General features: G+C 41.4%; 1 protein-coding gene across 8 annotated transcripts in view; it reads left to right on the forward strand.

The window, feature by feature from the left end:
• LOC119647771 (probable serine/threonine-protein kinase DDB_G0272282) overlaps positions 1–14,944 on the forward strand; it is a 498,077-nt gene that overhangs the window by 174,886 nt on the left and 308,247 nt on the right. For all 8 annotated transcript variants that reach the window (XM_038049004.1, XM_038048970.1, XM_038048957.1 and 5 more), the window contains exon 2: positions 1,333–2,808. In XM_038049004.1, the coding sequence (XP_037904932.1) occupies positions 1,333–2,808 (1,476 nt within the window). The remainder of the gene's footprint in view (positions 1–1,332; positions 2,809–14,944) is intronic.

Below are 14,944 nucleotides of genomic sequence, written 5' to 3' on the forward strand. Positions count from 1 at the left end.
TGGATTACGGGGGCTTGCCCTACAATATTTGATCTCTTTAACGATATTTTTTTAATCCATTTAATTGCTGGACGCATAACAACAAAATTGCATCCACCCGGATGGGTCCGCATATAATATTCCAAGCAGATAAGACCAGCACAGTATATTCCAACCTCATCAATGCATATACTATATTCAGCGTTGAATCACTAGCACACCAAACATTGTACATATTCGGAATAATCAAGTCAAGACTCCAAGACTTGGGTTCTCCTAGTTCAAGTTTAAGCAATCTGCATAAACTTGAGTTGCGACAACCTTTGTAGATATGTACATATGTGTATGAATCTTCAAATTCAGTGTACGCTTTTCAAGGCTTCTTTCTTTCATTTTTATATAATACCACAAACTAAGATACAAATATCTTTCATTTCATACATGCCACATAGCCATCTGATCGTTCATCGAATCAGCCAAATCAAGCACACACCATTCACCCTTTTATCTAGAATTTTCTTATCCGGTTTTGAAGCCACTAACCCCATCAATAATTCATGGTTTCGGTGTAAAGTGTAGACATGTTGGAACCAGTACCACTGACCACACAGCATTCAATTCCTGTGAAGAAAATGAGTGGAAAAAATTGATAAAAACGTGAAAACTAGAATTATTTCAAACAACAGATGTATCATTAAGGAACCAGCTCTCACCATATAACAAGAATCCATCAGCATCCCTGGCTTATTGCTTCTTAATTCTATCAGTCATCTTCGATAGAAGTGTCCTAGCTTTACCAAAACAATCACGTTCTACGGAAATTAGATAATATTCTTAATAACTAGGTATCCAAACGATTATCAGTGGCACTAGGACAGAATATGTCCCTTTGCTGTAGCTTGGACTCATTATCTCGAAATTCCACACAATTCTTTCCGTCCAGTCGTACACTAGCTTCTGCCCTGGTGAAAGTACCCAGCATCCATTCCATTCGCTTCTGCATCTCTCCATGGAGAGCTCCCCTTAGACGAGGAATGCCGGGGCAATTGGTTGGAAGCTGACTGGAAGCTGGAGCAGCTTCACAGCTGAGGGGTCAAAGCTGGGCCGACCTGGTTGCATGTGGTTTCGAGTGTATGGAAGTCGGTCGGAATCTCGTTTGGCTGCGAATTCGCGACGTGTGTTGTGTAATGGTGCGGTTGCTCGGAGCTTTTGCTCCACGGCACGTTTGCTTTGAGACTTTTCCGTTGCTTCTGCTTTAGTTCTCCTCATCTGGATAGTATGTAGGGTAGTCCATGTATGAAAGTAAAGTAGAAAGCCCAATCTCATGCGCAACTCTCATTTCTTTCTTTTCAGCGGGGAAAATTCGAGCGGTGGCGGTGGCGGTGATCCTCAGCAACAGCAGCGACTAAGTCACCAATTACTTCGACAGTCTCTGATTAACCTCACGAGCGGTAACACAGTCCAAAGCGGTAGCGGCGGTTCAAGCGGTGGCGCTGGCGGAAGCGGTAGTGGCGCCAATTACAACCTCCTGAAATCGGCATCGTGCAGTTGTGAATCCTTCAAGCAAATCAAGACAAATAAAGTTTGTTTACGGAATGAGACCGACAACGACAGGAATAACTCGTCGAGTAGCGATAATAATATAAACGTTCCCGCGTCGTCCGACGTATGTAGCGTTTGTAACGATGACGTCATATCGTCGACCGGTACGCCGACGGGAAGTACGGGAACGACGGCAACCGCCGCTCATCACGCTCGGTACGGGAAGTCCTTATCCGCGCATTACAGTGGTGCGAACCAGCAGTTATACAGCAAGGCCAACAGCGCGATTTTGGATTACGCGGGAATCCTAAACGGAGCGGGTAACGGCGGCAGTAGTAGTTGTGGCGGTAGTGGAACCGTTAGTGCCGGTGCCGGTGATAGTTCAAGTAACAATTTCCAGAATTTGAACTACACTGACGCTCATATCTACTGCAATTCGCAGTACAAGAACATTGTCGCGCACAACCTCAGCAGCTCCGACCCAATAACGCGCTACAGCCACTTGGACGAGGCAGACCCCAATAGTTTGCTCCTCAAGAGCCACTACAGTGACTGCAATATCTACTCGAAACCGAGCCTCTACAGTAGTGGCGGAAAGTCCCAGCACGTGGTGCAAAAGACAAACAATATCTTCAAGAACATCGCCAAGAGCCCCTCGTTCCTCAACGCCAACAAAATCAAAGAACATTCGCGGAAGTTACGCAATTTCTCTCTGAAGGCGCGGAGTGGCGCGGACAAGAAGTACCCTAAAAGCCAGATAATCGTCAAATCCAACACGGTCTCCGATAACTCCCTGCAGCCCAGTGATAAGTACTTGAGTCTCTATTTGGACGAGAAGAGCGCCCACTCCAAGTCCTTGCTCGCGAACGGTAACGTGAAAACATATCCCGCCTGTCGGCCCCGTGTTAAGAGTGACTCGAAGGATGCACGCGGTAGTAGTAGGAGCAAGTACAGTAAAATCAACAATAGTTGTAACATAGGTCTCCTGAGCGATTCGATTCAGGGTCAGGTGAATCAGTCGACCGGGAGCGGACCCCTGAGTGGTCTCAAGAACAGTCTTACCGATATCCATCGACGCAAGACCGAGTTCAATCGCCAGCTCAGTGCACCGATTGACTCGACGGCGTCGCCGCGGCAACGCACCAACAGCAACAGCCCGACGAAGACTCCGCACCATCAGCATTGCTCGTCGGCCAAGCAATCCGCTTCGTCGTCCTGCTGCTTCTCTTACAACAACAGTTTGAACCGACCGAACAAGAAACAGAAGAGCCTCAGGCTGAATGGAAGGTAACGTAGCGAATCCTGATCATGCTAAATAGATAACTGTCGCAAAACTTGCACACGGTACTGTATCATGCAAATTTAGGAAGGACTTAATTACAGGTTTCTGCTTCATTTCAATTTCCGCTTTGCTCCCGGGACTGTGTAAGGCAGGTCATGATTAGAAGTTCGTGAAATGGATATCGTTTGTATCCTAGCTTCACATAGTTGGAGGTTTTAATCCCATGAGATGGCATGGGAAGAGTTCGTTACCGTGTGTGCTGTGAAAACCGCCGTTGAATGAATTCTTCGGGATTTTCTCATGTTTAGTAATTCCAACAAATTGAATTCAGTGCAATTAAAGGATAATGTGAAGACATTTACCCCAACCATTATAGCCCGCATGTCCCTCAATATTTATTGGTGCATTGCTAATAATATGTTAACAAGGATAGCCCTTGCATACCGAGCTATGTGTCCTGACAATATTGGATCCCTTAAAATATTCCTGGACATTTGGGACAGGGGTATTACAATTGATACGAGTAGATCCTTAAAAGATATTCAGTTCATTTCTCAGCTATTGATCAGGAAATCCTCCTCCTCTTGCTGTATGAAATGCAAGGATTGTAAGCAAGGATATTGGCATTCTGGTCAACCATATTATAAATGAGTTGTGCGGATTCAAATCTTTTGTGGTATGAAAAATGCATTAGAATGGAGGACATACTAGAAGTTCGGTTTCAATCTGAAATGCTTATGATAGTATCACAGTTCGAGTGGAGCACCTTCGCTCTATTCCTGGCAAGGTAGTATCATAAAAATTTAAAATAAAGTGAATCTCATGTAAGTCGGTATAAATGGGTGAATGCAATCCTCCTTACGTAGTCCATTAGCACCGCCAGCACGTATTGCTGCATTCTGTGGAAGCATTCGTACCATCGGAAAATGGAGCTGAATTAGTCACCTCAAGTTTCACGCTTACTCCAATTTCAGTCATTAAAAGATTTAAGTTAAGTGCAAGAATACACAATGGTGGCAAACAACCCTTCAATAGATGTGTTTGGTGTGATTTTGTTCCGCTTACCGCCACTTTTGCTCCTTTACTCATGAATCACAAGGGAGCGTTGAGGGCTTCCACGAACTTGCAGAAATCTAAAATCCTATTATAATAAAAGCAAGGAAGTATCTGCTCGTCTGTCGGCGTTCATGTTTTCTGTGTTACAGGCAAACTGGCTTTACTTTAGAGACGGTGACATTTCCTCATCAACTTATGTTTGGAGAATTATGTCGGGAAATGGGCAACAACCTTGCAACGCTAGTAGCAACAATCCTCAATTGATAGCACTGTTTCTTGCATCGTCTTGGTCGGATGTAAATCGTCGCACCTTTAACGGCTCGCATTGCATACCATCGATATAAGATACAAGCATCTGCAGCGCGAATATTTACACGCTTTTGGTCGATTTAAACGGATTATTATGTATTATATAATAGAACACGTGAAGAGTACAAATATGCTCAGAATTATCGTGTCATAGAAGGCAACTCAAACGGAAGAGGAAGTTCTATGACTCAAGGATTGTAAATAACATTTAGTAGTAACGGACGTGGTTTATTGCCCTATAAAAAATTATTTTTGATCCGATTTAAATTTCTTACTTTATTACATAAATGTCAATAGAAAATGACATGAGTTCATTCAGAAATTCCACACCTCGGATTTTTTCTAAATGGCGCCCAATGTGGGATAAATTCCCATAGGGCGGTTTAAGTCACGAGATTTGTGTGAATAACATGAGAGGAACTGAAGCGTTATAAATCTAACTGACCTTTTCAAATTGATTGGCAAAATTGTGAGCAAGCAGGTTGCAATGACAAGACCAAAAGACCATGAGTCGCTGTAGACGACCAAGAGGGGAGCTATCTCAGAAATATTAAAAAATGGCGAAATTGACGGTGCAGGTCCGCCCGTAAATATTGAAGCTCCATCGCAGTGCTCTTTCAACACGTACTTGCACGGCTTTGTACTAGCTAGACTAAGGAATATGGGGATCTTTTGAGTAATTCGATCCCTCATGTGTTATCATACTAAAACTCACGTGTGCTTTCCAGTGCGTGGGTCCGCATCGGATCCTGAAAGAAAAACAAAAAGAAATTCGTGCGAGCCTAGCGAGCTGAACCTGAAAATGCGCGCGGGTGAAGCTGTAAAAATTCGGGCCCGAGTGCGGCGATCGAAAAGGAAGATCCCTGACGGATCGCAACCTCGATGTTTTCCTTTCCATTCCAACCCTATCTAGGCATTCTCAGGCCATTATATTGAAGGACGCCCCTTTCAGAGTGAGATTTGCAGGTTACAAGAGGAAGAGGGTGGAGCAGAGGAAGTCCTCAAATCTAAAAGAGAATAAATCATCTTCATTGCTATAATATCATTAAATCCGCAGAAGAAAAACACATCAGCTCGATAAAGCGAAAAGAACAGAAATAAAAATTAAAAGAAGAAAAACTCAAAAGAAATAGGAAATAAATTAAATTAAAATAAAAGTATTATAAAAGAAGTATAAATAATTCAAGATGGCCGAATCCAGTAACAAGCTTCGAAAAAATGTTAGGGCGTCCACCTCAGACATTGCGGCAGGACGGCCCCTGGTTCTATCGAGAAGTGAGCAAGGGTAATTGACGCGTGGACGGCGTCAGGACGTAAGTAAGTTAGTCCGAACAAAACAAATACGTGTCTGCACGCTAAATGTTGGCATCCTAACTGGAAAGACCGAGGAATTCACAAAAGCCACACAAAAGCTAGGCCGACCTGATGCCAAGATGCCTTCTGGCAATTTGTCGGTGAAAAAACTTGTCACGTGCTTGCTGACGACTATATCATCATTGCCGGTGACCTTAATTACCATGGTGTCCGGATAGCTGAGTGGTTAGAGCGCAAGGCTGTCGTACGGAAGGTTGCACCATCTTTCCATCGACTTTAAGTCCGCCTATGCCAGCATAGCCAGGGTTAAACTTTACACGGCCATGAGAGAATTCGGTATCCCAAAGAAATTATTAAGACTGATTAGGCTGACCCTGACTAATGTGCAAGATCAGATAGCGGACCATTACAAAAATTTTAACGATAAACTGGAAACTCGGGATGACCGGAGAGATCTGTAACGACTTGCTAAAAGCCGTAAACTGCGTACACAGGATGTCGAACACTCCTGTTGCGTTAATGACATGAATGGTACTTTGCTTACCAACCGTCGAGCCGCGACGGATAGATGGGGAGAATACTTCGAGCAGATTTCAACTGAAGAATTTGCTCATCCTCCACTTCCATAATTATTGCCAACATTTGGACCAGTTCCACCTGTGAGCGCAACTGAAGTCGAGGAGGCAATAAAACGAATAAAATCGGGGAAAGTAACAGGATCTGACGACATCGCATCTGAGCTCTGGAAAGCGAAGAGTTGGAACTCAACCCTGTGGCTCAGTGAATTCTTTAATCGGGTTATTCCTGAAGAAAGAACACCATCTGACTGGCAAGAAAATACCACTGTTCCAATATGGAAAAAGAAAGGTAGACCAGCAGAATGTTCAAATTACCGTGCGATCCGATTACTTTCCCATACAATGAAGATTTTTGAACACATTCTTGACAACCGAATTCGCGAAATTGTTGAAATAACCGTGAATTAAGCCCGATTTGTCAAGAACTGCGGAACTACTGGCGCAATACACACTGCGCGGTTCCTCATGGATACACAACACCATAAGAAGCATCGCCCTTTTTACATTGCATTTCTGGATCTAGAGAAAGCGTTTGACCGTGTACCACAACAACTCATCTGGTATGTTTTACGGCAACACTTAATGCAAGAAGAACTCGCGTGCTGGGTTCAATTGGCCTACCACGATCTTCGAAGTATGGCGGGTGTATCGAAACCGCCTCGTGTCTCCATTGGTGTTCATCAAGGAAGCGCCCTCTCACCACTCCTCTTTTGTCTTTGTTATAGACACCGCCGCATGGGACATCCAACGTCCAGCGCCCTACACACTGCCTTATGCAGATGATGTTTTCGTAGCGTGTAATAGCAAAAATGATCTCGAGCAACTTGTCCAAAAATGGAATGATCGCCTCATGCAACACGGTCTCAGATTGAAGCTAAAGAAAACTGAATTTTTTACTACCGATCCCCGTGTAACAGGCACTGTCAGCGGCAGTGTTTTGCCCAGAACTGAGCGATTTAAATACTTCGGATCAACGCTATCAGCCAATGGAATACTGCGTTATGAAATTGCTTTTCGCATTAACGCATCCTCGATGAAGTGGCGTTCCACAAATGGTGTTCTTTGTGATCGACGTATGATGTTGCGTTGGACTAGTGGCGTGACACGGTTTGATCACATCCGAAATGAAGATATCCGCGATCGATATGGAGGGGCACCGATCATGGAAAAATTTCGAGAGAGGCGTCTTCGATGGTATGGTAACGCAATTCGCTCTAACGAAAATTCACTTACCAAGATTGGTCTGAACATTAAGGTCGATGTTAAACGACCAAAAGGCAGGCCTAAACAACAGTGGCTTGACACGCTGGGTGGCGATTTAAAAGCCTCGAGATTGTACCCAAATCAGGCATTCGATAGAGCCAAATGGCGAAACCGATCACGACGAGCCGACCCCGCTTGTGAACGGGACAAACGCTCAAGAAAAAGAGGAAGCTGTTATCGGTTGTGATTTTCTACCCTAAATAGGAGGAATTTTCAAAGGTCTCAAAGTTGTAGTCTTCTATCTTTATTCTTCCCGTTTGACGAGTGCGATTTGATGTTGTTGGTTGGTTGGGTTTTGGTGCTAACGTTACCACCATGCACTTTGTCTTGCCTTCTTTGATGTGCAGCTGCCCAATCTAGATGAAGGCAGTTTGTATGTCTCGAGACGTGATCAGCTTGGTTTAAAGGTTGCATTTCAATGATGGTTATTCTGTCAACCAAATTTCTTTGCGTTAATTCATGTGGCACTTAAACAAGGAACTTTTTTCAGTGGTCTGCTCTTCTTAGCATATTCGAAACTATCATGCGCTTAATGTTTGGTGTCTCCGCTATCTCTTGATAGTTTGCATACCGATTTCGTCGACCATTTGCATTATTTCATCGACTTTACCAGTAACTGGTCGACAAGATCTAGGTGCATCTTCGGTATCCAAATTTCCGGAACGGAATCAGGCAAACCACTTCTGGGTCCGGCGCCTTCGCTCACAGCATTCTCACCGCATGCTTCACAAATTTCTCGGCTTTTGTTGCGTTTTCACCTTTTATAACTTTTATTAGCAATGCATCGCAAAGTTGTTTGGATTAAAAATGTCGGCATTCAGATATATGAAATAGATGAATCAAATACTGGCTCAAGGCGATTTTAGAATTCGTCTTTTACTTAGTTGTCTTAATCTTCTAAAAAATGTAGTTTTCACTATAAATATACCAGTTCTTACCTAATATTTTCGTTTCCTAGACCTCCAAGCCATATATCTTGTACTTTGCGATCTGGTCAATAAGGGCTCTAAAAGCGGCTGTTCTGAAAGTTCGTTCCAGGTTTCAGATTCGTTGTTTTTTTTTCCGTAGCCGCAATCGTCGTTGTATTTCCTAGCTAACCTCAATTTCGGGTTGCATGACAATAGTATGCTGTTAATTGGTTATTAGCCTATTGTACAGCCCCCAACCTGGAGGGCCAGTTGGCTCATCTCTGTCAACGGGGCGAGCAGCCTGTGAAGGGGAGAGTAGGAGCTCTAAGTATTAAATGAGCGTGCGTTACCCAAACTTTGTTGAAAAAAACAGTGGTGAATCAGCAACCCTTTAGGGAAACATACCACCCTTCAACCCCCCTTCTATGTGCTATCATTATATTTTCATTACTCTTTTGGATTCTTGGTGATCGAAGCATGAATAATGATGTAAACTATTTATATAAAATCAGCTTATAGTGGTATTTGGCAATTGGGCACCATCTGTACCAATGTTTTTTATACCTTTTTAGTAACCCACTAACGTTTCAACAACCCAAAGGGAACATATACTGAAGACTAGGTCATCGCGGCATAAGCTCATGACAAATTTATGTGTGTTCAATTGGTTTAGCTTGTTTTTACTATGACTTTGAACTTTTGTTTTTAGATACATATAATTTCTGTAATAGTTATTCCATTACATGTTTCAATTAGAAAATTTTGAACCTTTGCGGTGACATAAAAAAAGTAGAGAAAATCTCTCATCATTCATGAACTTTGGTCACAAAAACCATTTTGTAGATTTTTGGGCTCTTGGTGAAGAATTGAAAGTGTAACAGTCGAATTGGCTAAAATCTCAGTAACATATGTTCTAATGCCATACACAAATTTGAGATGAGAAACTAAACAGAAATTCAAAAAGAAAATAATGAGGGGCTAGCCACATTGAGGTCTACCAAAGGGCCACAATTTACAGTGCAACCCCTACTGTGTCATGCCTCTCGAGAAGATCATCATGGGATTCATTTCATCTCTTCTTCTTTTGTTTTCAAAGGATGTCCTACTTTTTTGCTTTTAGTATCACAATCAATTTTTTTTTGTATTGGTTCACAATTTTTATTTTATGAAAATTTGAACGGACTACCATCCGTACATTGAGAATTCCGTGTTTGTGCTCAATAAACCTTAGTTACCAACTTCTGCCATTTTATTCTAGAATCGATTTGCTCCTCCTCCTTTAATTTTCTTGCTCCTGTTCGTTTCTGCTAGTTTCATTCCTCTCTCTTTCTATATTTGATGAAAAGTTAACTATCTTTCCGCCGTAACTCGGAGGGGTTGCACCTATTCACCTGAAATTCGGTAGAAAAGTTAGAATGCATACGGCGAATTCATTACACACTAAAAGAAGGGTGCATTTTCTTTCGCTGAATATAGCCATGTAGGTTATCAAATGACATGCCTTTCCGAAACGAGGTATTAGTTTTAATATTGCAGCAAAGGAAAGGACTGAGGGAACCGGAAACTACCAACCCGAAAAACCTGCTAAAAATTAGGGGCCTTGAAGTATGTTAGAGCAGTTCATTCAAGACCGTAACGGTACACTACAGAGTACTGTAGGAGGCAATTTGGTCATCATTACGCTCGCCCGAGGCTACTACTCTGATTTGACTCAGGTACTCATTCACAGCTGAGTCGACTGGTATCTGACGTCAAATCACGATACAAATCCCACTGCCGTCAGCGAGATTTGAACCGCGACCTTCCGTACGACAGCCTTGTGCTCTAACCACTCAGCTATCCGGACACTGAGTTAGTTAATAACAGTGTATTATTATGTTATTATTGAAGGTCATCTTAAAGTTCATTCCAGGTCCGTAATATCGGGTAATGTTGGTTTTATTATGAAGCATTATACTGGAAAAGCAGATCCAAGCTGCCTCTTTCGCGTCAAATTACTACCCCCTAAAAGATAAAATGTCATCGAATCGGATATTGGGTATATTCAACGTACGAACTATGAGTGTACAAAGAGCTATATATAAATGTAGCCATCGTGTACCCAAATATTCAGACACAAAACATAAAGCCTTTCACACCTGGGGCACTGCTTCTGGTTTTCATCTTGTTCTTCTCCAAATATTTAGTTTTCTCCACGGTATTCTTCATCACTCCTCCTTTCTTCATCACTTTCCCCGCAGGACTGCCATATGGCATTACGTCGCCGGGCTGGATTAGTATTTAACTGTTATTCATGATTATGACCCTCTTCCTTTCTTTCTTTTTGCCTTAGTATTCCGTGTATATTCTTCATTGCTTCTTCCACAGATGTTCTTCACGAACGCTTCGCTAATAAGTGAGTGCTGGCTCCCGGTTCCATTTCCATTCTGAATGATGCGCACCTTGAGCAATGGAAGCGTACATGCTCCGCATCCTCCGTTACGTATTCACATCTCCAGGAGTTCAATGATTCATCATAACAAAATCGATGGAGGTATCCTCGATCGTCGCCATATCCGCCTAAAAACTAAAGTCAACGCCTTCGTTTAATCCCGCTCTCCACGTTGGGTATCCATCTATATGTCTAGCGACTTTTCTTGCTTTCGTTGCATTATTTCTGCCACTCTACCAGTGATAGATTCCTTGCCGACTGCCATCGAACGGCATTTGGTTTACCATTTTCATAACTTGGTTTGTGATTACGTAGGACAGCAGTCGCCAAGATATCGGTAGGCATCATCCTAGCTATTATACATGTTTTGTCATTAGATGCCGTTCTGTGCTCTGCGAGGGACGGTCAAAAATTTTCCAACCATGACTTTATTTGCCAGAATGCTCTATTGGCGTATATTTCGACGTCGTCAATGTGGCGTGCTACAACTGTATTTCTGTATACTCCACAGGTTGTTCAATATTCTTTATGGCCCTTATCTGAGTTGAAACAAAGTCGCCTTTCTATCAGAAACTAAAATACGTGTAAAATAAATGCTCCGCCCAGCCGCCTCAATGATTTCTTTCCACCTTTGCGTTTTGTATGTTAACGGTTACCATCGCATATTTCCTTCCTTCTATGGCCAATTTATCCAGATTTCTCACCAACTTGACCGCGTCGATCGTTGATTTCACTTTCCGGAATTATATGTTCGCTATGCCATCTAATCCGGGAACCTTGTTAACTTGACTCATGTTCTTGGCGCTTCCAATATCTCTTCGTTGCTTATCTCTGGTACTTCTTCGGAATTGATTTGAACGCTAGATCCCCGTCATGGCTAATATTCTGAGGAAATAAGACGTTAATGCAGAACGCAATAACTGTCTTTGAGCTTTTGATATTTTGACCTATTTCTGCGTCGTTGACATTGCCTTCTTGCATTTAAGCATACTTTGCAATATTCATTGATTTTAACATTTTTCCAGAAATTTGTTCTTCACTTCAGCCATGATGGTGCATCTGTTCCAGAATCTGACAAATTTGTAGTTTGTAGCAATGCCCCCAAAAATATTTCTTCGTTGAGCTTTTTGTCCATCCTAAGACGGGAGTTTTGAGCTGCTTTGATCGAATGACACGCCCCATTTGGAAAATAATCACTTGACGGTTACTATGTGTATCATGCTCGCTAACTTGTTATGCCTATTATAGAAGCCATTTCTCCATTTCGAAATATGCTTCATCCTCTGGTGTTTGCCAAAACGACGTTCAGGCGCGAGAAAGCCACAAGAAAAGTGTAACAGGTCTCGGTCTCATCCAACTGATAAATCTGGAAAAATTCACAATGGTGCGTCTACACGAAACACGGCCCCAAAATACATCTCTTTCCGATATTTGCTTAAATAAAGTTAATAGTAGCAAAATACCATATTTTAGAAATGTATCCGAAAGCACCCTTTAAGTTCATCGTAGAAGTTTAAAATATAGCACTACAATACGCAATTTTTGGAAGGTTAAAACTATTGCTAACAAAGTTACAAGCGTGCACGACGCAGTTATATAAAGTGAACTCATATGAATGGTGCATTTAAATAAATAAAAATATATTTGTCAGAGAATATTTTGAATTTTTAGCTAGGAACGAATAAGAATTTTCTGAGACAAAATAAATGCAGAAACTTCATGCCCCAAAGACCAGCTTCCGATATTGGCATTAATAGTCCCCTGCCTCTAGTTTTGCATCTTTCCGAATGGCCTCTACGCATCCTAAAGCTTTGCTCTTTTCCCTCTGCCGTTGTAGGCTAATTTTATCCTACCATGGCATCAGCCCATATAGTAAAGTTCTCTGGTATCCGGCTGCTGCCATTTCAGGAGATTTCTGACAAGCCCCCATGACCAATGCTGAATGAATGAATAAATCATGCGGAAACTCCTTTCCTTAACGTGAACCCCATCCGTTCTCAGAGCTTTACGAAATCTCCTCCGCAATTTTATTTTAGTCCTCGTTGTAAGCAACGGATGTCACTCATAATTTTCAAAAGTAATTCTTGCCACAATATAATGTCATATATTGGTACCAATATTACCGCGTTCTTACCGACTACAAAAGCGTCACAATATCATTGTACCATGTTGGCTTGGGTAGACTTTAACACTTCCATATTTAGATTGATTAGTTTCAAAAGCATTAATTGAGGTTTTTCACTGAATATCTCCGCACAACGACGTTTGTGCAAAATGAATTTAAAATATATATTACAGAAATATATAGGAAATCCCCTTTAAACTGAATCAATGGCAAATGATGTCGCCCACTGCGTGCAGGGGTTTCACAGACCGCAAAGTTTAACCAAATTTCAAACCTTTTACTTCTGTGGTTTCAGAATAGATCACGTGTCAAGGTAGACTGATAGAAACAAAACACTTAACCTTGGAAAAACAGAAACACGTCCATGCAACCTTGCCTATCTAAACTTTCACCGAGCGACGAAATTTATTTTTCAGCATAATTCCAAGGAAATCTGAGAAAGTTTCCAAATATAGTATGCCTGCTTTTGCGACCAAAAATGAGTGAAAGTGTTTTTATTTCTAATTGGAACCATTTGATGTTAAGATGTAACGTTACAAAGTTTTTCCCAGTTTTTTTTTCCTGCAAGAAAAACTTTTGTGGGTTAAATTACCAAATTGGAGCATGAAACGAAAGGAAACAAGATTTTCAACTTGGTAAAATCGATTCATTCAAACTGGACCCTGAGAGTAAAAATGCTGTTTTCTATCAAGTCATCCTTTCAACTTTAGCAAGTTCCATATTATGATCAGATTTTTATCAAGAATGTGGGGAAGGAAGTACTGAAATAATTGAGGTTCAATTGATTCTATCTAAAATTTCTTGAAGTTTCCTGCTTATTAAAACATTCGTAGTCCACAAATATACATACAATTATTTTATATTCGCTGGAATACCTGATGAGACTACGGGAAAAACCACAAAGGTGGAATCGGACACAAAGATCCAGAATTGACATTCAGATTTTCTTTGAAATGTTGCTGATTTCGGGAATATTTACTGACATAGTACCTGCTATTTGTGTGCGAAACCAGTGACTCAAAAGCTACTCTGTTACCCAATCTCTGTATCTACCCTAGCTGAATTCCTTTTCATGTCACTTCCAATTCCAATGATTGCATCCCCCTACGGTTCCCTTGAAACGAAATTGCGCTCATTGACACATATTATTAATGTACTCCTATGAAACTGCATTTTTAGGGAATTCGGAAGTTTTTGATGCTTCTGTTTTGCAGTCAACAACACAATGAATATGTAGAAGGATAAAGTAGAAAATGGAGTGCATTTACGACTTCAACCAATGCAACATCATTCCTTTGTATTGTTTCAGATTCATGATTGACTGATGTGGGAATAACTCCACAGTTATAAATTTGTCAACTGTCGAATGACTACATCACAAACTTGCCGAATGCTGCACTAAGAGCAATAAAAATCGGCTTTATTACTTGGATTCAATAAAACTGAGAGATACATAGTCCATATGAGCACAAATAAAAATTGGGGTCGTAAAAGAGAATCCGAATAGCGAACAATACAAACAGCCAATGGGGTAGCAATTCAGCCTTTCACTTGGTTGCTAGTAACTATCCTGCTTCGGCTTGTATTGAATGTTTTTCTGGCTTTTTGGGTCATTTTTAGTTGATATCCGATCCTTACGTTGAAAATGGAAATTCAATGAACAATTCAACATTATAGTAGGATATATCCTATACCAGCCCATCTAAAAGTACATGTTTAATCCACTTTTAAAGCTTTCTGTGAGTTAAAACCGGTCTAGAATCGGGTTATTGTATGCGTAACTATCTATCCGTTATTTTTTAGAACGACATGAGTTGGACTTTGCAAATCACCACGCTTCAAGGCAAGATGTTTTTCGTAAATCCATTGACTTTACATTCGAATCTCGTTCAATCGTGTCATCTCTTCGAAAGAACGTTAATCGGAATCTTGTCGATTACCACATTCTTACTGTATATTCCTTTCTTCCTTCTTTTGTTATCTAAAAGCGCTTGCATCTCTAAGGACAATCTGTTGTTATCTGGCTGGATTGGCCTATGATAGCATAGCCAGGGTAAAACTGTACACGGCCATGAGAGAATTCGGTATCCCGACAAAACTAACAAGACTGATTAGGCTGACCCTGACCAATGCGCGAAGCCAGGTAAAAGCAGCAGG

Source organism: Hermetia illucens, chromosome 1, assembly GCF_905115235.1.
Source record: "Hermetia illucens chromosome 1, iHerIll2.2.curated.20191125, whole genome shotgun sequence".
Classification (NCBI taxonomy): domain Eukaryota; kingdom Metazoa; phylum Arthropoda; class Insecta; order Diptera; family Stratiomyidae; genus Hermetia; species Hermetia illucens.